The sequence below is a fragment of the Perca fluviatilis genome, chromosome 16 (genome assembly GCF_010015445.1).
Source record: "Perca fluviatilis chromosome 16, GENO_Pfluv_1.0, whole genome shotgun sequence".
NCBI classification, from domain to species: domain Eukaryota; kingdom Metazoa; phylum Chordata; class Actinopteri; order Perciformes; family Percidae; genus Perca; species Perca fluviatilis.
Window position 1 is genome coordinate 9,159,359 of NC_053127.1, and position 27,329 is coordinate 9,186,687.

At 41.6% G+C, this 27,329-nt stretch overlaps 1 protein-coding gene across 4 annotated transcripts in view; it reads right to left on the reverse strand.

Annotated features, from left to right (window-relative positions):
* zbtb16a (zinc finger and BTB domain containing 16a) overlaps positions 1-27,329 on the reverse strand; it is a 153,022-nt gene that overhangs the window by 72,524 nt on the left and 53,169 nt on the right. For all 4 annotated transcript variants that reach the window (XM_039777173.1, XM_039777170.1, XM_039777172.1 and 1 more), the window contains exon 3: positions 22,507-22,604. In XM_039777173.1, coding sequence (XP_039633107.1) covers positions 22,507-22,604 — 98 coding nt within the window. The remainder of the gene's footprint in view (positions 1-22,506; positions 22,605-27,329) is intronic.

Below are 27,329 nucleotides of genomic sequence, written 5' to 3' on the forward strand. Positions count from 1 at the left end.
TTTTTCAGTTTTCTTTATCTGCAGTACCAGGCACAAAATAACTGCCAAGGGAGTGCTGGAGAATGAAACCAAAGGAGGAAGTCCCTGGAACTTTTACCAGCGTAACAGGAGACACCAAGCTCCTGCTCAATAAAAAAAAAACTTGCGTGGTGGACACACACAGTGCATTCTGCAGTTTCATGTTAGCATAAGCATTCTTGTCAGATGCTGAGGAAACTATTGTCTACTGCATTACAAAACCTTTCACTGTCCTCCTGTCCAGTCATCTCCCTCTGCCCACTATCTCCTTTTTTTTTGTATACTGTGAACCAAAATGGCCACAAGAGCAGAGAAATCATGGCAGAAGTTGGTGGACGGCCCCTATACACACTCGGCCCTCCCTTTCCACAGGTCAATAACCTGTAAAGATTTAGGGCCCATTATTTCCTGCTTTCAAGTCACACATTGTCAAAGGCAATGCTGAGTTTATTAAGGCTGGAGTCACAGGGCCTGAGTGGGCAGCAGGGAATCCAGTGATCACTTGGGTAGTAAAACTGTGTGACAAAGAGAAAAGGAGGGAAATGTGTAAACTGGCAAAGAAATATTCGGAATTCTAAACTGGAACTTGACAGGAATTAAATACCATTGGTGCGCACTGGAAAAAAAGGCCACTTCAAAAATAAGTAAAAAATATCTGTGTTTTTTGCTTGGAATAAGTCAAAAAAGAAAAGAAAAAAAAAAAAGATATAATCAAACAACATGATTCATCTTTTACAAATATCAGCAGCGTGAAAACCTCACAATGTAAAAATAAAAAAGCTTGTTTCATCTGAGATATGACTTAAAACAAGGTGTTTAAAGACTTTCACTTACAAGATATTTAAGTACCGTCTGAAAACAAGTCCCTACATCTCACTAAAATATAGCTTGTTAGGTGATTGTGTCTTATATTAAGTGTTATTAGAGATTTTGACTAGAAATAGGATGAACATACTTTAGTTTTTTGGCAGTCCAAAATCTGTTGTGTGATCCATTTATTTCTAAATCTATTCAAGAAGAATAAAAAGTTGGTAGTTTCTTTAAGTTAAATGTCTCTACTCTGTCTGCATGTCATGGTGTGAAGATTAGTTAAGGATACAATGACCAAGAAAGCAACTAGAACATAGTAAAACTATTGTTGGGCGAGTCAGTTAAACTCAGGAAAGGAGGCAAAAGCTGAGCCAACAGAAACAACAGGAGACATGGCTGCGAGTGCAGATAATAGGATATCCAAATGGCTAAACAACAGGAAATGCTTGAAACAAGAACGTTTTTTTTAGTTTTTTTACTGCACTCAGGTGCATTGATTTACATACTTGTTTATTTAGTTTGATTCCAAAATCCTCTCTTTCATCCCGTTAAATCTTCCACATAAAACATAAGTGCGGACTTCAAACGGGCAAATCGGATCAATTAGGAAAATCGCACAACAAGAGCTATTTAGGGGAGTAAACTTACCTCAAAAACCACGATACAACATGTAGTCATCAAGCCTGCGCTATCTGCCAAATGACACCATACAGATGTTACTAACTCTTTTCCATGATGTCATCCGTTTTTCCACAAATGGGGTGTCAGAGCGAGGATATTATTTGGTGAGCGAAGTCAGAAAATGATGAGGAAAAATCTCCCCAATGTTCCGATTCTGTCCAGACCCACAGCACCGACGACATTGGGATCCAATTAGTTATCATTTATGAGAGCCTGAGCTCAGCTTTCTGGCTGCCTTCGTCAGCTGCCTTCATTTTGAGCTACAATAAAGTCGAAAGACATTGCTTACGCACAGTGGTGGAATATAACTTAGTACATTAACTCACGTAAGTACTGTACTTCAAGTACAGACTCAAGGTACTTGTACTTTTCTTGAGTATCTCCATTTTATTCAGCTGCGTACTCGTACTCCACTACATCTCCGAGGGAACTATTGAACTTTTTACTGCGCTACATTTGTCTGACAGCTTTAGTTACTTTGCAGATGAGAGCTTTTCATCAGTTTTTTCCTCCCCTCCCTGTCCAGTGAAAACCACGTATCTCCAGACGCGTTTGATGTCGAATGTTTGTGATAAACTGAAGGATGAAGTGTTCCTTTATGTGCTGAGAAGATTCTCCTACTTCTTAAGCTAAGTGAACTCTTTAAAAAGCCTCTCGGATCAGCTGATAAAATGCATCGTCACAAAGCTGAAAACAGGGCTGTTTTTCTGACACCATGAAAAGTTTTCAAACTTTTTAGAGATACGTGGTTCTCACAGGACAGCGACGCTACAAACATATGATGATCTTATAAAATATGATGCATTGCTGTAGATTAAACTACCCAACAGAATATAAAGGAGTTCAAATGATCTACAGCAATAAAATGCAACATTAATGCAGCAGGAATATTAATCCAGAAACATCAGATGGAAGATGAAAACACTGACAGGGAACATTTCACTGCACACTCAGTACTATTACTTTAAGTAGTTTAAGTACATTTTGCTGACTTCTATACTTCCACTTAAGTAAGGACGTTTACTTGTAGTGGAGTGTTTTCAGTGTGGTATTAGTACTTTCACTGAAGTAAAAGGATCTAAATACTTCTTCCATCACTGCTTATGCATTGCTGCATTATGGATAGACACATATAGTCCTAAATAAAGAACAGGCAAGGAGAAACTGATGTTCACACATTCTGTTAACTGTAGTGTAAAAGGAAAGCAGAGGGTCAACAGGTCAGAATACCAGATATTGTAAGACTTGTTAAGAGAACAAGTCTTACAATAGCTGGTATTCTAAGGTATTGAATGGCGCTATTAACAGCATTTTAAATCTTAAATTCAGTTAAAGGTTTGGTCACTTTCAACCTAAAAAAAAACCTGTGCAAAAAAAAAGTGACTAAAGTGTTTATCGTTTCTTTTGCCAGCCCTCTTCGTCCTGCAGACCGGGCACTTTGTGCACAGGCCTCCACACAGCTCTGGATATAGATACAGCAGAACAGATACTGTAGAGGCAACGACAGCTCTTGGCAGGCAGCCAAAAGTAGGGAAGTGTGTGTGTATATAAGTGTGGTTGGTGTGGTGGTGGTGGGTGGGTGGGTGAACCAGCTGAGGCAGATATAGGCCAAATGGTGAATGTACAGTTCAAAGAGTTCGCCTGTCCTCTCTAGTTGCTCTCTGAGTAGACCTTGGTTCACCCTCTTTTACTGCAGTTACCTGGAAATTATTTGCTGGATGCAAGATGTTCCATTCCATTTATTTATTGTGTATCTTATTAATTGTGTGCATTGTTGTGTGTCAACTGAATCTAAAAAAACTAACTGAAATGCACTAAGGTAAACAATGTATTTTGTCCATCCGGATTGCATGATAACTCAATTTTTCTGGTACATTAGGATATTCTGTGTTATTTCTAGCATGACAAAGTCTCCATTGTGGTTGTGAAGCCATGAAATTATACTAAACAGCAATCTTACAAAAGATCGAGCACAAATTGTCTGTGACTTATGAATAGTGATCAATTTAAGTGTATTCCCTTTAATTGTATTTGTGGAATCTCACTGAATTCAGATTTTATACTTTGTGACATTTCAATTATCTGCTTCAAACTTGCTGGATGGTTTCATAAAACAAAGCTATGCCTGCATGGATTTGATACATTTGGATTCTGAAAAGCCCCCAAAACAGGTCATTTTGTTACAACTTTCACTGCAAAAACCTATCAAATATGCAGTTACTTAACCAGTTAAGATTCACTCAGTTCCGTATCATCTTCTAAAGCTCCAACATTGGCGAAGATGAAACTTTAATGATCTGTGTTAAACTGTGCCACAGGCAGCAAATGCGACATGGCTGAGACACTTTCCATTTTTTTTTCAGCTCGATCTGCTTTTTGATGTTCAAGGAGCTGATTTATTCACTTCAACCAAACCGATGGAAACATTACATAAAATGTAATGCAACATTTCAAAAGTTTGCGCAAGGCTCGAAGTGGGTGACAGTTTGACAGAAACATCTGTATTGGTGCTGTAGTCATGCTGGGTGCACTCATTATGTCTTTGTACTCTTTGTGTCTTTGAGTTTAATCCACGGAGATGTGTTTGCATATTTAGTGGACACCTCATAAGGCAAAAGCTCTTTCTTAGAAACTCTCACTGGGTATATTTACATGCATCTCCCTTTTTTAACCAGTTAATCAAGCAAAATGCTTTTGGGACAGTGCGTACAGACTTTATAACTGGGTGAAAAGAAGCAGGGTAATGTAATACGCCACACAGGCCGCCTGAGGCATACGTGGACTAACAGGGCTGACAGTCCTATGATATTACTGTTTTCTTCACTTTATAGTGTCTTTATTTGTGGCATGCTTATTAAAACTTATTTTTGTGTGATCATACATTGCATAGTTGATGTGATGCAACATGCAACAGGGGTAGCCCCCCCCCCGATTCTGGATTTACAGTTGGGATCAAGGAGATGTTCTCTCAAAAAGACTTTAAATGTATCCCAGTCCTGGCTAATTTAGACGTTTTGTTAAGATAAGGTGTTTTAATAATATAGTTCGCAGACTTATGTTTGAAATGAGAAATGTATTGACCGCTGGGGGACAACACTTCACTACTCTGTCTTAAAACGCAACATAAGAAGAGCAACTGGTGTGTTTACAGCGCAGCCGAACAAAGCTAGGGGCTGAGACGGATTTATTGCTTCATGTTGTTTTTAATAAAGACGACGGTCGACATCAGAATTCGTGATCGAATGTTGTCTTCCGCATTTGATCCGATAGTGACGGATTATAAGTTATTGTTGCGGCATTTGTTACAGAAAACAGCGCGATAACAGGAAACAAGGGAGAGAACTGGGGACGTTGTGGTTCACGGACGCTCTTAAGCTGCAGCGATGCCCCCAAGAATTATAACTTTACCAAAGTCTGGACGATAACACTGTTAAGTATTCTTCCTGCATGTAAACAAAGCAACAGCTCATTATCAAATGAAATACATACACAGGTGTGGTGCAGCCTGTAGTGTTCAGAAACTGTCTGCAAGAGTCAACTAATAGTTGCAAATCAACACAGAAAAAGCCTGTTTATCCCTGGATTGAAGTGTTTTTCCCTCTGACCAGCCATATTAGTATTCCGTGGCCACTTGCTTGTTTTCAACAGTTATAACACAATATCCATGCTTTGCTTTTATGTCGCACCTCCCTGTGGAATTAGTAGCATAAAGGCAATCCTTGTGTGTCCTGGCTACTTCCAGATGGCTTTGGGAGTGCTTTTATCTTCTCCCTCTGCCTCGCTCGCTCCATCTCCTTTCACTTTCTCAAGCTTTCTTTCTTCCCCCCCTCACATGAAAGTGCCGTCGGCAGATCTTTGCTTAGCCGGGTTCATTCTCTCTTCATCCGAAAATATAAAAGTTTCAAAGAGCATTTCATGAGGGAGCTCTTCCATAAATGGGATTCATAGCTTTCTAATCTGCGCCGCGAAATTGATCTAAAAAGTTTCCCAGAGCTATTGGCCAACTTACATAACGCAATAAAAGGTCGTGCCTGAGAGAATATTTACTTTTATTACCATTTGTGTCACAAACAAACAATCCCCCCCACTCTGTTTTCCCAGTTGGGACTGGAAATGAATCCTTTGCAAAACAACAAAAAAAGAAGCCATAATGACATTTCATTCAAATTTACAAACACATTGTGGTATGCTAAAGCAAATTTGGGACACACTGTCAAAAGAATGAGTGGAAGTCTTATTTTATTAAACAGAGAGTGAGAGAGTAGGCAACATAAAAATGCCAGATTAGAGAAGTTATGCTGTCTGTACTGGCCAAATAAACTGACATATGTTGCCTACTTAATAAGTATTCAGTCACATGGTGCACTCAATGAATAGTTCACACTCAACAACTTTCAAAGCCATCAGATCGGTTCACACCACACAGCGTGCCGCCTTGTTATCGGGAGGCTTTAAGTTGTTGTGGTTTTCACAATACATGACTGATTGGTGACAGGGGCTCACACAGCACAAGCTCTTTCACCAGGAGGAATCCCTGATGAGTGCGTCTGGTCCCCAAACGCACTACATTTTGTCACGAAAAAAAACACGCGAGAAGTGACACGGCACATGACAAACAATGCGCGAGACGGAACCTTTTTTTTTTAAAGCAAACCAACTGAACTCTCATTGTAGGTCATGCTTGCTGTTGTTGTCGTTGGCACACGTGTTCACAAAATAGCCTTTTCACACGTCTTTACTATCTATAGCCCGTTCTCTCTAGGTGCAACACCAACTTTGGTCCATGTTGCAAATGCCAAAAGGTCCCTATTGTTACAGGCCACCCATCCCGCAGGTTTCAACCGGTATCTTGCGCTCTCATTGGCTCTTGGACTCCCCAACAGGTCCAGATATTTACCCTTAGTCAGATGTCTGGAACGCGTCTACGGTGCATCTGCGAGCCTCTCGGCAAGCGTCTTCGAAACACTTTACACATAGCGATTGGCGTCAATTTGCGAGCGCTGAGCCAACGCCAGTTTGCCTCTGATCTGGGCCTCGTATCGGGGAGCTTCGAGAACTGTCAGCGAGTGGAAAGTCAGGGCTAAAGTGGTGTAGTGTGAATACAACATTCTTTACTCGTCTAGCCGTTTGTTTGACATGGGACTAAATACAGCCTTGGTTTTTAAGACCCTGGGCATCAGCAGGCCGATAATCCAACAGAAGAAAAACCAGACGGGACATGTGAACAGAGAAGTGCGTGACTGTCTACACTCATGTGAAACCTCTGCCTAATCACACACACTGTCACAACACAATGAAAGAGCTGTCAAATGTGATTGGCTGACTTCCATTTCTGCCAATGTCAGTGCATACCATGGGCTCATTACAGAAACTGTGACAAGTGGTAGTGAAAATCTAATAGCGTGAATGTATGACACACTGTTATATCATTACCAGAACAATGTTTTACTGTTGGGCTTAATGCCGCAGAAGTCGGAGGCATTTTTGAAGCAGGAGTGGTTTTACTCGAGACTCTGTCACACGCCGTTTGTCTCATGGAGTAAGTCTCACTTGACTTGCAGGTGTGACTCCCCTGTCCAGCTCGCGAGTAGATGATGGAAACAATACACGGGCAGGATTGTCAGAGGAAGCTCTGATTTGATGCGACAGGAAGTGTTCAGCAGGCTGACCGTTACAGAACTTCAGCTGCGCTCACAGCAGACCCGACAGTTTACATGACACACTAACTCTCGGTCAGACCACACATTTCTTGCTTGAATATTAGCATACATGACGAAAGGTATGCGGCACTGAGACAGTCCTACAATTAGGGCTTAGATCCGAATATTCAAATATTCAACAGATAGATAGATATTCAATTTTAGGATTAAAAATTTTTAAAACGTGCATGAAGGCTAAAATTCACTGTGGTTATGTCGAGATTAAGCCGCTAGCTAAATGTCCACTAGCTGCTGGCTAATTTATGCAGCGCTGTGTCGTCCATCTCAGCCAAGAACACAGAAATGTTGAGAGCAGTCGGATGTGTGTAGAGGTCTGTATGGTTATACTATAGCAGGCTAGTGTCGTTTTCAGGCGATTTGATGAAAGTAAAGACTACCCGTTCATAATGCCAATAAAGTGAGGCACCGGCTGGCTGAGCATTCATTCCCACACACTGCGTCTGTAGTCACTCGACAGACAGACAGTCCGGCAAAAACTTAGGTCCTTCCATTTTTTTTTGAAAGCCTGTGGCAAAAAAGTTAAGACCAAATCAACTTTTGGAGAAAAGCAACCCAACATTAGCCTGCGGTGGACAATCATGTAACGCTATCAGACGTCAGTCGCAGCTTGCGAGTCCCGAAACGTCACTGTGAAGAAGTTTTAAACACTACGAAGGTAAAAAAAAATAAAAAAATAAAAACGCAACATAAGCACTGAACTGCCCAGGAGATTGTGTAACAACAGGTGACTGTGTCCTGCAACAGCGAAGCAGTCGCTTCATCGCCTTTTATTTTCCCATAAAATGAAGCTGCCTTCAAGTGCGGTCGGAAATGTTGGTTTTCCCCCGCCTCTGCCACCGAAGCTTTGAATATTCGCTGTTGAAAAGCACCGAAGCTCAAAGAAAATTTTTTAAGCAATTAACAACGCAATTACCACTTGACATCCTGACAACATTACATAACTGTAAAGACACCACTGTACGTAGTAGACCATAATGACAGTATTCAGCATTTTCCTACACCGAGATGCTCTCTGCTCAGTTTGAACGAGGGTGCAGCAAAAGTATTCCAACTATGTGAGGTTACGAAACTCCATGTGCTACTATTAATGATAATTTCACATTTTTGCAGAGCTATTTTCATCCTCACACTTGACACCATTTGGATAGTGAGCCCTGCAGAATCAGTTGTAACCACCGAGTTAGTGTGTCTGACCCCGTCATGGTCATCATATCAGAACACGTCGCACATCGCCACGTCAGAAATGGGTTGATTGGGTCACTACGGTGCATCAACACACAAACACTGCATGTAAAGCAGCTCGGTGTTATTCTGTGAGCTGTCCTGGATAAATGTCGCACCAGTTGGTTTCTGCACTGTGTGTGTGTGTGTGTGTGTGTGTGTGTGTGTGTGTGTGTGTGTGTGTGTGTGTGTGTGTGTGTGTGTGTGTGTGCGCATGTACGTGCACGTCTGTAGGTTTTACAGTCGAGCTCAATACACGCACGCCCGGGCACACACTCGCACAAAGCAACACAAATCCATACTAGCCACAGGCTTCTCTCCAATCTATTTTCTGCTCAGCTGGTTTTAAATGAAGTTATTATGACTCATTAAAATGCCCACAAGCTTGTGGAAGTCGGCCAATTACGATTTAAATTTAGCCTCCTGCTCTCACAACCTTATCTCCCCCTCCCCCTGTAAAACCCACCTCGCATCACAGCCACTGCTTTTTTTTTTACTCTTTTGTTTTGGGAGGGGGGTGTTTGTAATGCATTCAGAATCCCTTTAACAATCTTCACCACCCCTGTCTCGCTCGCACACACACGCACACACACACACACACACACACACACACACACACACACACACACACACACACACACACACACACACACACACACACACACACACACACACACACACACACACACACACACACACACACACACACACACACCCCTGTATATGCATGTAGCCTACTTTGACACAACATGCAAGTGCTGAGATGTGTTTGAGGACTTGAATGATCCAGGTGAATATCTTTGCAATGAATAATAACACACAAATGGCAAACAACAAGAATACAATTTAAACAGGGCTTATATCAACATGTGCTGTCCAGACACACATAGCAGCACCTCCTACAAATGTGGCAAGTACCACTAATTGCTATACAGAACTGCACAACTGGAACTTGCCAGGACCACACTGTACACACTCTCACATGCACGCTTGGTAGTCTTTACATAACTGAAGTTTTCCTTGGTAAACTGTGGTTTCCTTTTTTCATAACTCAAACACACCGTACATTATTTGCAAATGCATTTCCTTGTCATGCGCTGCTCGTTGTGCCGTTAAAGGCCTGATGGGTTTGCCGCACACACACACTGTATTAAACACCAGGTGTCTGGAAGTTCTACCACTTCCCTACACAAACATTTTTTTTTTTTTGCATTTCTCTTAGCAGGGGGGAATATGATTATGATGATGATGATGATGATGATGATGTCAACAGGGACTGGCAATTGCCTTAAAAATCAAGACTTATTGTGTCCAGATTTGTGCCATGGAGGATTCACAATCAGCTCTGTCTTCTGTCACCCTGAGACAGTCTGAAGGACAGACACTCCCAGAATACCTGGAGACTAGACGAGCAATTCCACCTGATCCTGCTATAGCCCCCTTGAGCAAAATTCAGCTAGTAAGAACCCCTCAAACACCACCAACACACACACACACACACACACACACACACACACACACACACACACACACAACCTAATTTAACATTAGACTCTGAAGCAAACAAATGTCTCCAGCCTGCGCATCTCCTCCTTCCTTTCCATTGAATGGTGAGCAGTGTGTGTGTGTGTGTTTATGTGTGTGTGTATGTGTGTGTGTGTGTAGCATGTTTGAGAGTGAGAGTGTTTGTGCTTGATTCGTGTGTACATATGTGTTTATGAGTGTGTGCGTTCTACAGTATCATTCGAATTTCCAGGAGAGCAAATTAATTGGCAGGCTTTTGCAATAATTGAGTTTTACACACACACACACACACACACACACACACACACACACACACACACACACACACACACACACACACACACACACACACACACACACACACAGAGAGAGAGAGCGAGCACTCACATCTCTCAGACACGTACACACACATTCTGCCTGCTGACAACAAAGCTGCTGGGAGGAGGGAGGGATGATGAAGCGAATCCAAAATTCAATCGACTGTGTGTTCTTGTTTTGAGCAGAAGGCACAAAGTGTACTGTACTGTGCGAGGCCATAAAACTCTCACTCTCTACCAAACAAGAAAGAAAAAACAGCCTTTGGTAGAGACACAGACGTTTCAGCAATCACCCTCCATCAAAACACTTTGTCTCGCATACAAAAATAAGACTTGGCATCAGAGCGGAATACCAAATCAGGCCCATTAAGGGAGCACAGGGGCACTCGCTACTTAGCAACCAAAAGGATTTAAAGCTGCAATATCCCTGTAATAAAAGGAATAAGATCAAGTCTTCCTGTTTTTTTCTGCTTGTCTGAAAATAGAGAGGGCTGAAAAGTCAACTTTGAGCGTCCCTGTCTAACTTTTGATTGGCAGGCTTTAAGGCCCTGAGACACCAAGCCGACGGCTAGGAACTAGTGGCGACAGAGGCAGACTGTGGCGTCGCCTTTATCTTGGCCAAAACTTAGCACTAGAACACACCGCAGAGACTACAACCAGAGGCCAAGTACCAGGTACGTTCTGTGCATGCGTGCAAGGAAATAAATCTCCATACCAGCAGGCTGCGGTAATCTTTTCGTCATACAAAATGGGAAACCGGATACAAACGTTGCTATGATACCCACAACAAACAGCGATCGCTCGAATCGAGCAGCGGTCCCTCCGCTTCACCCCTGCCGGGAAAACAGCGTAACTTTTGACCAGTTTCGACAGCTCTCTTGTCTATAGAATTGATCAGACGAGACGAAAAACAAGAAGAGCCTTCTGCGTGCGCTCTCAGCCAATCAGATGGACTGGCTGTTCAGCCGACTGCGATTCAACATGCATAATCACCAACACTGCCCAATCAAGAATGGGAAGAAGAAAAAGAAAAGCAATACCAACAATATCACCATTAGCTTGCGTTACATTCCCGTTGTTTCAAATTAAGTTTCCCTCTAAAGTTATAACCCCCCCCCCTCGGTCTGAGAAAAGGTTTTGTATGTTGCCAGGAAGTAAATTATTTCTTGCTCGGTACTCTTCTTGCTTGTGCAGTCTTCCACCAGATCGCTGAATTTCAATGCATGTGACTTTAAAAACAGATTGTTAGCGTGTTCCCGATATCCAACATTGTTTACTATCCTTTTGGCTCTTTTTTTTTTGTAGTAGGCCTATGCATAATGATTGTGTGGTGCTTTTGTAGGTGTTGCCCCACACCTCCACACAGTAATTCAGATACAGAACTGCAACACTTCTCGCCAACCTTTGCTTGCACATATTTTATATGAGAAAGCACAGCAGATCTTGTGGTCTAATATCACACCCAGAAATTTATTTTCATTTCCTCGTTCTATGATCACATTGTCTATCGTAACTTGTAAACTAACAGCCCTGAGAAGCTGTCCTGAGCGTGGCGCTGGAGGGAAGCTCATGGAGTGTCCACAATGAAAAAGGGTTCATCCTCTGGGGCGCCTGCAAGTGCACATTTCATCTAAATCAAACCATTAGATTGTTATTTTCCGTGTGTATAGATTGCCAAAGTCCTGGTTAGCTACTGTTCCACTAGCTTGCGTAACTTAATAAAAGGGTTTCCTATATCGGTCTCTCTAAGACAAACGAGCAGACAGATGGACAGGCCAACATTGCCATTCTATAGATCAAAATATTTCACATACTTCAGCCCCTATAAATGCCATTTAATGCCAAAGTATGAGTTGCACTGCTCTGCAATTACATGCTAGAAAACATTATTTAGTTTAGTTATTTAGAGACATTCTTTGCTGGTAAGTGACACATTTCTCAGCAGTGCAAGTTGCCAAATAATGCCCACAGAGGCTCTTCCAGGAAGGCAGCAACAGGTCAGGTAGAACCATGCCAAGTTAAATGACATTTAAAGGTAACTGACTATCTAGTCCGACTATGCTTCCAGGCACAGAGCTGTCAACCAGACCCTATCATCCAGAGGACCATCACTCAGTCCCATACTGTTTTTATGTTTTATTTCTTTGAAAACACTGCTTTGCCAAGAAGCCCAAAGGCACAGGTTCACATAGTTCTGGTTAAAGAGGGCAGCTGATCAGAGTAACATGTTTCCAGTGAAGTCACATGTGCTCAGGACAAAGGGTCCCCCTTTGTCTGGTAGGAAAATAAAATTATCAGTCTGACAGTGATGGCTGATGCTACAGTATTATAGGTTGACCCCTGTCTTGTGTCACCTCTCACTTCTGTCCCCCGACGTGCCCTCCTTTCATGTAATATAACCCAGCTGAGATTTGTCAAGCTGCATAATCCCAGTATGTGTGTTTGGAACAGTAAATCAACAGGTCAGGGGAAGTATTACCAGAAGTGCAGGGGAAAGGGGGGAGGGAGAGGGGGCTTTAAGTTGCAGAGAAGGAGTAATGTTATGCTACTAAAGTATGAGCTACTGCTGCTTATCCACTCGGTCTGTCATCTGTGTTAATGTACCTAGGGAAACAGCAGTGATATATGTATGTGTGTGTGTGCGCATGCATGCAGGACAGAACATCAGCTGTGGTAAAAAGAAAAAGTACATGCAAACTGCTTAACACTTTGAGCCATACTTCAATTTTTTTGTGAACTACTTCTTTTCCTATGACTTGCTTTTAATAGCGCTTTCCCCCCTTACCACCCCTCCCTCTCCTGTCTCCCTTCTCACACACGCACACACACACATGCACGCACATATACACACATTTAGGAATTTGAGGCCTGGAAGGCAGTCAAGTTTCATTAATTTCTGGGTTTGAGTACAGTACAGTGTGTTCCTGGACTCACATCTGCGAGCGATCATAAATGCTGGAATGCTGGCAGAACATCCAGACCTGCCGGCACAAATATGTCGTCATCACTGTGAGGGAAGAGCCGGCACGGAGCCAAAACAGCCGACAATCCAGCAGCCAAACAAACGCCACGGAGATAGAAACACAGACAAAGAGCAAGTGGAAAGCAGCCCTCCCGCCTCGCCGTGTTCATATCCAAATTCTTTGCATTTTTCCTCTTCTAAATGCTCTGGACATTTACGTGGGCATTTTACTCCCACACTCAGACTGGAATCAGATTGGGATCAGATTGGAACAAAGCTTTTAATTTTAGGCAGCCAAGATGAACATCTGGTCAGGGACAGGAGGAAAACTAGACTTTGGCTAACCCTGGTACACTTACAATAATGTTAGTTATTGTGTAACGCTCAGGTCAAATACACCGTATGACAAATTAGATGTTACTCAGGTGCACAGGCCCCTTACAGGAGTAGACAGTATTTCTCTGTATATAGCATACTTTAGTCTCTTTAAAATCCACTTCATTTATTTGGTTCTATTATTTTTTTAATACAATTTTAATGAAAATTATGTCAATACTTTTTTTGTCTCTTGTAGTCAGAGTGGGAAAGTATTTTATATAGTAGAAATTGTCTATTTCTACACATTGTGGCTTTAAAGGGTAACTACCGTTTTTTTCAACCTTGGAACAACATTCTTTGACATTGGTCCAGTATTAAGCAAGATCGCTGCAGTGGGCAGCGGCGGAACAAGCTACAATGTAAGTTAGTAGGGCAATTGTCCAGCTTGTATTTATCTTCACAAAAGTGCTCTTTTTGTCACTGACAGGCTCAGATTAATATTCCAAGTGTCTGACATTATGGAAAGGATTTCTAAGTAGGTCGACCTTTCTGGTAAAGAGTAAGATCCTTTTTTTAAACATAAAATCATCCACGAAATTGCGTTCGCTAAACCCACCAGACTCCATGTAAATAAATAGTGATTTTAGCATCGTAAAATACACATTCATTCAAAGTCGACAGAAACAAAATAAAACTATGAAAAGCCGTTTTGGGTCGTCTTTCTACTTTTCCAACCATCACAACTCTAGTTTTGGTTGAAATGAACACACAGATTATCAATTAATGTGAAAATATGTTGGCTCTATACACACTAAACGTATTGCTTTTTTAAAATAGAGTTTGGTGGGTTTAGCGCTAGCGACTTCAGAGTTGTTTCTGGTTAAACAGATAGGTCTCAAAGAGGTTTTAAAGCTCGACCTCCTTAGAAATCCTTTCCATAATGTTGTCAGACACTTAGAATATTAATCTGAGCCTGTCAGTGACAAAAAGAGCACTTTTGTGAAGGTAAATACAAGCTGGACAACTGCCCCATAACTTACATTGTAGCTCGTTTCGTCGCTGCCCACTGCAGCAATCTTGCTTAAAACTGGACCAATGTCAAAGATTGTTGAAAAAAGTGGTTACCCTGTAAGTAATCAACAAATCCCAGCTTTTTTTTTTTTTTTTTAAGCAGACAACCCTAAAAAGATCAACCAACAGAGAACATAATGCTATGCTACCAACTGAGGTGTCATAAAAAACAAACTCCCTTCAGGGCTAGTCAGAAACACTATTCTAAACTGCAAACCTCACTCTGGAAATATACTGTACTGGCTGACTAATGCACAAACCAGACACAGGCATACCAAACGAATGAAGCCTGTGTGACACACTGTCAGACAATGCTAGCATATGACCCCAAATGCCAGGGGATTATCATGTAAAGTCACGTTTTCATCAATAATTCCTTTGGTTAGCGACTGCATCCCCCAGAAGCTCTGACTACAGATATGTCATAGACTAACTGGATTGCAAGTACAGTTTACCTAAGAATTGGGCTTGACATCCTATACGATACGCAGACCAAAACAATATCTTTTTAAGACCCTTTTAAGTACTGTTTACAAAGTATAAACATATGAACCCATTTTTCTTCTCCCTAATTTGCTAAATCAGTGCCAATCAATGTGAAATACAAACATGTTATTTTATTCTTTTAAGTATCCCTGATATAGAGCAGGTAATATCCAAAGAAAAAAATGATTAAGAATATATCCAAGCAAGTAATGCCCTATTCCAGGACTTTTTGACTATCAATGAATGAGAAGTTTAAGTTGGTATTAAAATAGCCCAGAATACAAACGATTGCAATATAATGCCTCCACTTTAAGGAACACTCATGAAAAATCCTTGGAGGCTAGTGGAGCAGAAACTAGCCAAAAAAACTGTCCCTATTAAATTCGACTGAGAAATCGAGTAATATCTGCTGTAATATGTGCAATCAGCTGTTCATAGTGCAGCTGAAGATCTGCCAGGAATGTTGTAAATGCCACCTGAAAGTCCTCTGTTAACTTTTAACACATGCTACATATATTTACCACTGTAAAAGAGTACGGTAAAGGAAACGGGAAGGTGAATAAAGACAATCCCCCATGCTTTGTACTTAAATACTCTTTTTGGTTCCCACACTATCAGGCGATACATTACGGAGACAATCTCTCCATTTATATATTATCACAATTTGCCCTTGAGCGACACACTTAGCCTGCGACTGCTAGTTTAATAAAGATGGATATTTTTAAGTGTGCTTTTGCCAGAAATCTAGGTTTCATCTTTGACCCAGCATTAAAATTTGACAAACAAATTAGTTCTGTTGTCAAAGGTAGCTTTTTTCATCTCAGGACTATTGCTAAACTAAAATCCTTCCTGTTGTAAGGACTTGGAGACTGTTATTCATGCTCTCACTTCGTCTCGTATTGACTACTGCAATTCCTTGTATTCTGGGATTAGCCAATCATCTTTATCACGCCTGCAGCTTGTCCAGAATGCTAGATTGTTGACTGGTACCAGAAGGAGGGACCATAATTCCCCGATATTGGCTTCTCTTCACTGGTTACCGGGTCAAATATAGAATCGATTTTAAGGTAATGTTACTTGTTTTAAAGGCATTACATGGATTGGCCCCTTTTTTATATTGCTGATCTGCTTACCCTACATCACTCCTTCACGAACCTAAGATCGTCTAATCAGTTCCTTTTAGCTATTCCACAGTCTCGGATGAAAACAAAGGGTGATCGTGCCTTCTCCGTTGTGGCCCCGAGACTCTGGAACAAACTTCCCATTCATATCAGGTCCTCCTCTACTGCCGAGATCTTTAAGTCTCGTCTTAAAACACATTTTTATTCTTTGGCGTATGATGTTTAGGGACATTTGTATAGAAGTGTGTTGTTTGTATGATGTCCATTGTGTCTATATGTTTATTGTCTTCCTTTGTTTTTATAACATAATATAACTTTGTACAGCACTTTGTTCAGCCTAGGTTGGTTTTAAATGTGTTCTATAAATAAATTGACTTGACTTGCTTAAAAGAAGTGATTCCGGTCTCACACACATAACCATCTGGCTAATCCAGCAACCCTTTACTACATATACATAATGTTACAGGAGGATTAACACACTATAAAGGCAATAAGACGAAAAGTTGGTGGTAAGGAAAATGGTGATATGGGTGTTCAGGGAGAGTTTTATGGGTAATCTTATTATGCTGCAACAACTCGCTCGGAAAACAAACTGTGAATCATATCAGTCTGGTCTGGTCTTGTTTGATGAGCTCCACACACACACACACACACACACACACACACACACACACACACACACACACACACACACACACACACACCCCCGTACACACACACAAGATTTAAAAGACAGATTATTTTGGATATGGCAGATAAAGTACAGTTTAACTGATATTATTAAAACTACACTGGTATGTCTGTTTGAAGGCCTTGACCTGAATGAATTCTAATGTCATGTTTTCATTACTGCTAAATATTCTTGGAACTTTTTCCGATTGAGCCCATGTGTGAATAATAATATTTCTTTAAAGCAGCTGGAGCGAAATAGTTAGAAAACAAACATCCGAGGGTCAAGAAGTAGAGGGGTGATTTACACAAGGACACCAACGAAAATGTCTAACTGGAGAGACCTCCTGTCGGTAAGGGCAAAGGACAAATTCAAGTAACGGCAAGAGACTCGGTTGTTTAGATTACCAAGTGCCGATGGTACCGCGGCCATGTCCTGCCTCCTGCACGCTCTACCCAGGCGCCACCCCACGCCTAAACCAGAGTCTTTCTCTGTGTGTGTCATCTAAACACGCAACAAACAGCCGTACACGAACTTTGACTAAATAATATACAATCAGAGTCGGTCTACGGAGAGCCATTTCACTCCCTATTAAGCCCCATTGTAACATATTTGGTTGCAGTTCCACCAGAGTTCCACTGGGGGTGATCGCAGGCAAGTGCAAAATGAATGGAACTCTATGGAGCTAGACGGCTAAATTTGTCTATTTCGCCTGATTGCCGTTGACAAATCTCAGATTTGATTGTAGTTTTTTGCAAGTTCAACATGGATTATAGGTCGAAAGTTGAATGAACGAGTACTTATGTCCTTTTGATTTCTTACAGGTTGAGTCGTTGCTGCCCATAGCACGCTAGCATTCTGCTAATGAATGCTGATTGGTCAGTGAAGGACTGATTACGACCAGAGATCCCGCTTGACGGCATCCGAAGCGGAACCAGAATGTCAGAGTGAATATTTCGGCGAGGTCTTTAACACATTAGCAAACCTCTTTCTAGCACGTGTATTAACAGGGAGAGCCGAACCTGTTAGCTGTGTTGTCGATGCCTCGAGAGAACAAAGGAAGCGACTCAGAGCTTGCCGTAAAGCAGTATCTCCGGCCGTACGATGTGTATGACGTCACTGACATTTTAAAAGGCTTTTTAGAACAAAAAAGCCACTTTAAAAAAAAAATCTAAACACCCAGCAGTGTGTATTTCCTTATCCTCCCCTTTCGAATGCAACATTCAAATTACTGGACAAAAAATGATATCCTGAGAGAAGAGGATTTTGAGGGGTATAGCTCCATAGAGTCCCATTCACGCTGCACTCGCCTGTGAGCGCCCCCTATATGGAACCAGAGTGGAACTGCAACCAGTTCAGAAGCCGGAAGTATCGAGAGAGTGGAACTTCTTCCCTTATTAGAAATTCTTTGATACAATCTAAAACTGGAACCAGGATCAGGAACCATTGGATCAAAGAATGAGTAAAGAAAATTATGAATCTGACCAGACATTCAACGCAAACTTTAGATACGAGACAGTTTTTGACTCGGCTACGGCCGCATTTCGCTCAACACAAAAATAGTAGGTCCAGTTTCAGCACCTGATTGATTTCAGAATTATTATTATTATTATTATCATCATGGGGTTTTATTGTGGTTTGACTGCCATTTCAAGACTGTAATCAAGTACACATCTAGGTGAAACATGAAGTATATGGATTTTTTGGGATAATCTTTCACAGTTTACTCAAAATACTGGCTTAATTGTCCATCGGCAGTGTGAAAGTGCTGCTATGATTCAAAGAAAACAACATGTAGGACCTCAAAATGCACCCAAATGGGGCTGAGTCACAGCTCTCCACCCTCCTCTAACCCCCATCTGCAGGCTTCAGCTCAGCAAACACTGTCAAATACTAAACGTCAGGCGGAGATAAAAAAAAAAAAAAAAGAAAAAAAGAAAAGAAAACAACGTGGTGAGAGGACTGAGACAGAACGAGACGAGAGGAAAGAAAATAAATAGCTGGCACAAGGTAGACTGTACATACTGTACCCTCAGTGGTGGCAGGCAGCCCAGACTGGCGAGCCGCCAAGTTCTCCGTACAACAAGCACAGAGAGCGAGAGACCGACAGACAGACAGACAGGCAGACGGACGGACAGATAGACAGAGAGTGAGAGACAGAGTGGAAAGCAGAGAGGAGGGAGGAGGGAGGGGGGAGGGGGGAGGGGGGAGGAGGCAGTAGCAGCAGCAGCAGCGGCAGCGTCTGAAACGCTCCACATCCATGACACGCTGTGCATACAAAAAAGCCTCTCCACTCTCTCACTTCATCTCCCCAATATTCTGTCTTTTCTGAAGCGAGCTGAAGGATGATGGCGTCGGCGTAGGTGGAGGAGGGGCTGAGGTTGAGGGTTTTGGGACCCGGTGAAGTGTCATCATTACAGAAAGGCACGATAAAAAAAAAAATCGAGCCTTGAAAGTCAAACGGTGGAGGTGAGAAAAGAAAAGAAAAGAAAAAAAAAGAGACAACAAAAACTATCAAAGAAGCTTTGGCTCAGCGCTGTCTCTTCCCTAACCGTCGCCCGTCTCGACAGAAGCGCTTGTCTTGCCTTTAACGCCAGACCAAAGCGGCTATGAATCAACACTGATGTGTGTAACAGTGCAGGTTGATGCCGTGCGTCAACACAGCCCCGCTTGGAAAGAGGAAAAAAAAAAGAGAAAAGAACGAAAGAAAAAAAGTTTGTGCACTTGCTGCCACAGTTGCTAAAAATACACTGCCCACATCTTCCGCCTGGTTGCCTTTCTCAAGGTGAATGTGCTTCTTCCTCGAGTTTTCAATGTTCTATTTTTTTTTTTTCCATTTGAAATCAACAGTTTTACCCTTATGTCAATGGGTACAAATTATGAATTACTGTTTACCTGTTGATACCATAGAGGATTTTTAAATGACCTACTTTCTATTGGAAATCTACTCAGATAATTATTTCCTCAGTTTGGTCTGAGCTAACACAAGCATCTCCTGAAGGACTATTTATATTAGTCTTCTTTCACACTTTATTAAAAAGGGAATCACGATCTCTCTAATCTTTCTGGTCTTAAAATCCCAAAGAGTCAGGTACCGGTCATTCTTTTCCTTCCATATACCTTACCTCTACAAAACCATGTAGTTCCCTCAAAATTAAACTTAAACAAAATGCTTTTTTGTTGTTGCAAAAGGCAGCACACATGATGATATAAATGGGGTCATCACAAATATTAGACTTCTGATAGGTCGTATACAAAGCTAAAAACTTTAACATTATTTACACATCTACATGATTTTTGGTAATACTGTACATGTTTATGTACCAAGTCAAGAAAATAGCAGAATATGAATGAAAAAGGCCTCTTCTGCCACAAGCCTAATTTTTCCTGAAATTTTCAGATTTGTTAAATGCTACTTCCATTACACTTCTAATACTACTACTGTAACTAATGAACAATGGTAATGTATATGATTGACAGAGATAGCCTATAATGTACTTGCCTTAAATGGTTACTGTTAACTACTACAACTAATACAATGACAAATTCCCAAAACACAAGTTTTAGGTTTTAGTGTTGCCATTTAGATCCATGTCAGCAGCCAGGGCATGTCTCTTTAAGGCTAATCTCCACTGGAGCATGCAGAGAGCTGCTCACACTTCAGGAACAGACAACATGTATCTGTGCACGAGATTGCCTCGACTCACCCTCAGTTTCCACTCTGTCATAACACCGGACTTAAAGAAAACGTTTGCAAAATGATTGCACAATATGATGTTACACAAAATAGGAGCCGGCTCCAGGAGGACAGAGGCTTTAGGGCTGGACTTTGTGTCAGGTGGAGCACGTAGCGGGGCAACACACTGCGAGACACATTCGCCAAAACATTTAGTACCCAACGTGTTTCCGTGACAGAGCGTCTGCGACTTCTTTCTGCTTTGACAAGTGAGTGAGAAGAAGAGCAGCACGCATTTGCAGCAGGGACTCTGGAAATGGGGTGTAATTCTAAAATAAACAGTGAATATTTCCTCAGAGCAACTTTTTGTGTTTGACACGCTGAGTTGTGTGCTGAGCCAATTCACTGGCACAGCGTGAATTTCTCATTCATCTTTGTCACAACATAGCAGGAGTGTCAGCATCCATCTCAGTCATTGTTTAGGTTTGGGTGAAATACGAACAAACAAATCATCCCGGCAATTATCGTTTTCTGCCTACTGTCAGTAGTTGGCTGAGGGGTGGGGTGTATCCCCCACCACCGACAACAACGACAACATTAATGCCAAGTAGACAAATCAGACCACTTACTGGGACCTATTGGAAAACATACAGAGTATTGTGCAGACTGCTCAATCTCTGGGCCAACGTCAACACATGGATTTGGGGTGTGTGTGTGTGTGTGTGTGTGTGTGTGTGTGTGTGTGTGTGTGTGTGTGTGTGTGTGTGTGTGTGTGTGTGTGTGTGTGTGCGCGCAGAAGGGGTTCCCTCAGAGGTCCCATGGCTTTTACAGTGTCTCAATAAACTATCTGCACTTAGGGCTTTAGGAATGAGGAGCTCTTTGCTGCCTATAAAAGACGGCCCATGCCATTAAAACAGTGCTGCGCTAAGTAGGCTCAGAGCACCGGGACTGCTGGGGTGTGTGTGTGTGTGTGTGTGTGTGTGTGTGTGTGTGTGTGTGTGTGTGTGTGTGTGTGTGTGTGTGTGTGTGTGTGTGTGTGTGTGTGTGTGTGTTTTGGAGTGGGTGTAATAGTGTCAAACTGGACCAATCAATGTATCCTGTGTTCTGACTTGTACTGCCTTTCAGACCTCTAATGTCACCGACGTGTAGGGCTACAGGATGACGATGTGCAGGCACCTCTTTGGTTAAGTTTGCTCAGCTTTACTGGGCTGAAGAGTTTTTTCATCCATACATCACTGAAATTGGGGTATGCTTTACATTCACATTTTTAAAACTGGTATATTTATAGTGAAATAAAGCATGTGTAAGGCAAGCTATCCTTGAAAAATGCTGTCAGCTAGTGTAATTATTTTGGACCCACAATGCATTCCGATATACAGCTAAACTTTGTCAAATGTCAGAACAAGAAGTAACTGTAAAATTTGACTGTACTACAGCAATTTGTTACAGTGCAGCTCTCGGGCTGCAGAAACTTCAAAGTTAAAATCTATTGTAAATAAATATGTTAAAATCGGTTTTTAATACTGATGTTGTTGTACAATGTATTCATAGTAAATCAATCCCTTTTAATCTGTGAATGCTTGTAAACCCCATTTGTGAGATGTAAGAGTAAAAGCTTAAGTCAGGCCTTGCTTCAGGGTTTAAGAGCATAAATCTGCAAGAAAAAGAGATTCTCTCTCCCTTTAAAAAGGACCATGCCACTGCTTTTGCATGTTTAGCACAATTATTTTTGAAACAATAATGCTAAAATGTAATAGCAGTAATGAATGTTCTCTTGTTAAAAAAAACCCAATCCCATCAGTAATTCCCTACAACCAGCAGTAAACCAAGCAATGAAACCAGAGCGCACTGCTAGCTCAACAGTGATCACCGTGTAGGGTTGTGGTTTTTGGGTTGGTCTGATTTCTTTACCTGAATGAGAAAGCAAATGCATCCGTAGACGGAGGCTGTCCAGGAAGTTCTTTCCACATAGCTCACAGCCGTAGGTCTTCATTCCGCTGTGCATCTTCCTGTTGACAAAGAGCAGAACAAACATTTTATGGTCTGGACTCTGTTAAACTATTCTGTTTTGACCAGGCAAAGCTTAAGGTGCATGCATGATGTTTGTGTCCCAAACAAAGGAGCTTTTCATTTTTTTTAATTTTTACAGCTAATAACCAAGCAATTTCAAAAATGTCCCATCCCATCAGTCATAATACATCAGCACATAAACAATAACCATCAATGTAACAAGCCGACCAACCAACGCATTTCTTTCTGCAGGGAACACCAGACCATGACTCGGTGCTGTAGATCACAAGATGCTATTCAAGCAGACGCATTATCAACTACCTACATCTCAAGTGCTGCAGATGGATAAGGAGCTATTAAGTGAAATAGAATGATTTATTCAGGCAAAAACACACAAGACAGCTACTTAGTGTTATGAACCATTTATAGGCCAGTTTTTGACTACTGCTCTCTAATCTATAAGGTGATGTGTAGCTTGAAGCAAAATCTGATCTCCAATGGATTGTCTTTTTGCCAAACAGACAGTCATTAGGTTGTAACATAGTTTAAGCGCACAAGGTCAGACAAGACCAAGGTTCAATATTTGATTATGTGGTAAAGGCCTTGAAGGTAAGGTAACTAAATAACATCTGACAACAGAAAGTCGAGCCCCACGACTCTCTCTGTTACGAAATCCTCAAAGACCCGACGGCTCAGTAGAAAGCATATTATTCTTGAGAGATATCTGAAAGTGCTCTAAAGCAATTAAGGGTGACACAAACTGCCACAGTGCCTTAAGCCTCCTGAGAACTTCAAATACCTCACCTTGAGTGAGGTTTACAAAAGTTCACACACCCACAACTGTAATGATTGTTTGTCATGTTGGTGGCATTTCAGATTCCGCACATCTAAACTGTTGCCCTTTCTCACAGCGAGGCTCCAAAAACGAGACCGTGCTCCCCCAAAAACGACCCCATAGGTAATTTGTACAAGCAGCTTAAGAACCCTCTGAAGAAGAAAGACGCACTTGCGCGTCCAAACAATGTTTTGACAACACTCCTTACTCAAAAAGCGATATTACAAAATTTTATTTCAGAATTTTTTTTTCAGAATGTTTTTTTACTATTTAAATTAACACTTTGGTGAACTCATTTCAAGCACCAAAACAATTTGTAAAACACAACATAAGTTAAGGTTTTTTTTCAAAAGAGATATGAGGAATTTCCAAAAGCGAACATCAACGTTTCAGCTTTAGCGTCAAATTATCTCTTTACACGTTGCTCTAGAAAGAATGTGGGCGTCACTATACGGAAAGCTGAGTTTGTTGTGAACAGTTTGATATGAAACACATGGGGATTGGTTTTATGCAAATACCTTAATACCTTACCTGGCATGAAAATGTCACTTTATGAGGTTTTTTAACATTAATATGAGATCCCCCAGCCTGCCTACGGTCCCCCAGTGGCTAGAAATGGTGATAGGTGTAAACCGAGCCCTGGGTATCCTGCTCTGTCTTTGAGAAAATGAAAGCTCAGATGGGCCGATCTGGAATCTTCTCCTTATGAGGTCATAAGGAGCAAGGTTACCTCCCCTTTCTCTGCTTTGCCCGCCCAGAGAATTTGGCCCCCCCATGAGAGAGAGACATCATGGCTTGCAAACGAGCAAAGTGGCAGTTGGTCAAGGCCACACCCCCACCCTCCACCTTGCCCCCCGTCCCCCCCTCTCTCCTCCTCAATAGCTACAGACACAGAAATGACACATTCTAAGGAAAGCTCATTGTGGGACTGGCTCTAGTGGTTGTAATTCTGCACCAAGGCTGAATTTCGGGAAAGAGAATTCAGATACAGTATTAGGGGACCACTAAGGTCTATATAAAAGAGACTTCAGATACAGTATTAGGGGACCACTAAGGTCTATATAAAAGAGACTTCAGATACAGTATTAGGGGACCACTAAGGTCTATATAAAAGAGACTTCAGATACAGTATTAGGGGACCACTAAGGTCTATATAAAAGAGACTTCAGATACAGTATTAGGGGACCACTAAGGTCTATATAAAAGAGACTTCAGATACAGTATTAGGGGACCACTAAGGTCTATATAAAAGAGACTTCAGATACAGTATTAGGGGACCACTAAGGTCTACATAAGAGACTTCAGATACAGTATTAGGGGACCATTAAGGTCTATATAAAAGCATCCAAAAAGCAGCATGTCATGGGACCTTTAAAAAGGTACATTTAAGAAGATGTGTGAACATACCCCTCATGTACGCAAGTTAACTTGTAGGTAACATTCTGCTACGTTACGCACATAGCAACGTCATGTAATTACGTATAGAATTTAATTAACATAAACTTATTTATTTTAACCCAAGCCCCGATATTATCCTAAACCTAACCAAGTGGTTTAGTTGCCTTAACCTAACTAAACGGACATTTTTAAAACTGCAACCGTTTCGTTTAGGTATGAGGACGTGTTGATCTGCTGCCACAGGTAGGGGCACGAATTTAGGAAAATGCTCTTGTGTGTCGTATTAGGAGCAAACTAATCTATCTGATCATATGGGTTGGTGCCAAAAACAAGTGTTTCCTTTTTGATAATAATGCTACGGCAGGTTAAATCAAGATGGTGAAAAACACCACTCTTTAAGCTACTGATAAGGCTTTGGTTTGATCAGCGTGTTTCTAGATTTTTAGAATGTTGAACTGCAAAGCTGACAAAATATTTGCACAGGACAAGTGCACGTTTCTATACTTATGTATAGTGTATGCTTCTGGCAGGCAAAAGAAGACAACGTCAAACAGAAGGATTTTATAGTCTGTGTCCATGAGTCAGGTGGCGCAGAGTGATCAGCCAAGTGCATTCTGGGGAAACAATGCCCTTGATAAGAGATCTGCTCAACTTGGGCGAGATGACAGCCATCCATCTTAGCGTCTCTCAACAAAGCCCCAGAGGAGGAGGTGGTGCCACTCTCCCAAAACATGACTGATTGATGTCAGATGTCGAATGCAAATTGATTTACAGCTTTATGTGCCTCTAGCGGTGTAGGGAGAGACAGAGCGGGGATGAGACCGAGACAGGCAGAGAGGGATTATAGCGGGTCTTATGGCCATGGCTAAAGGAGTTACTAAGAAATGAAGTCTAGTTTGCCTTCAGTGACTATTAATTGCTGCACAACATCCTTGAAAACCTGACAGGAAGATTGGTAAAAAAATAAAACTGAGATGTGGGGAAAAAAATACATTGGGGTTGAAAAAGTCATGATAGCCATAGCAGTGGTTAGCATTTGTGGAGAGAACCTGGAAACCAAAGACAGAGTGACAGCCCTTTGGCAGGCAGAGAGTGATTAAAAGGCTCTATAAATGCCAAATGCCCTCAGAAGGGAAAAGAAGGACACTTAAAAAGGGAGAGAAAGTGACACAAAGACAGGAATGACACAACTGAGAAAGGAATTGATACTGTTACATTTTTAGATATAAACCTACGACGGTACATTCAGTCCAGGAGTTATATCATGATGTTAAAAGAGTTCCACTTCTCCCAGAATGCCCTTCCATAACCAGCCAAGCAATCTGAATATATTTCTTTCAATCAGTAGCAAGCATAACAATATAGCATCAAAGTGTGATCAGGCTGCTGCTGGTTATATATATTGGACAAATCAATAGCAATTGCATTACAGCCTTGTGTTTTAGCAGGACCGCATTCATTGGTAATATATTACTGTAATATTATTACTTTCCACAGTAAAGAGTAGTGCTTTACCCATGATTAGTTCTTTGTCCAAAGTAGGTCTTATATGATGACCTGACGTGTAAGCCTGTCGTAATTTAGCGCGTGGCAGGTCAGGACCAGGGCAGGTCATGTCGGCTACTAGCCAAAAGGTTAAATGAAGGATGACGGAGAGGAATATTTTCATTTTGCTGCAAGTATTGTCATTTTATAACGGCTTTGATCTGAGTGGGAACATTGCTGACATCCAACATGTCACTGTGAGCAGAGCAGCATCCCTCTCCTCTCTTGCCTTGTGCGTGCAGGCAGAGCGAGTTACTATGGTTATGGGAATCTGCGTTGCCAGGTCCTTTTCATAATGTAAGACTTTGTGGAACTCGACAAAAAACTTAATAGGCCTTTGTTAATGTAACCTAATCTAACCCTTCGTGAAGAAAGCAGGGGATGTTTTTTGATCATGCACAACAAAACAAAACAAAACATGTAAAAATGAAATCCCCCGTCTAATACCATGGATAGAGTGCCACTCAACCAGGCATGCCAAAACACTTAGGCACTTCAATATCCAATGGAAAATAATCTCAGAACGAAATAGCACAACGTGCTGTCAACATAAATCACAGCGCTTTCAAGCCAGAGAACGGAGTTCACTATGCAGCGAAAACAAAATACTTTCACCCAGGATACGCTTGTTCTTTCCTCGGGAGTGTTTCAATCCAAATCAGATATTTGATCAGATTATTTTTCCTTAATTTAACTAGTTGTTTTGGTGCCTAAACTTAACTGTCAGCGCCGGATGACGCTCACTTTACTGGATTAACTCAACTACCACGGCCCCTGAAAGGACCGTCCTCTGGCGATGCCTGTAGCCGGCTCACAGTCACCTATTGGTGGTTAAACAGCTGCCGCTGGTAGCCGGCTTCCCGGAGTTCTGTAGTGGCTAAATACAACCAGCAACTATATAAATACAACCGCTCGGATCTTATCGTCCCTCGCACTATACAGCTGC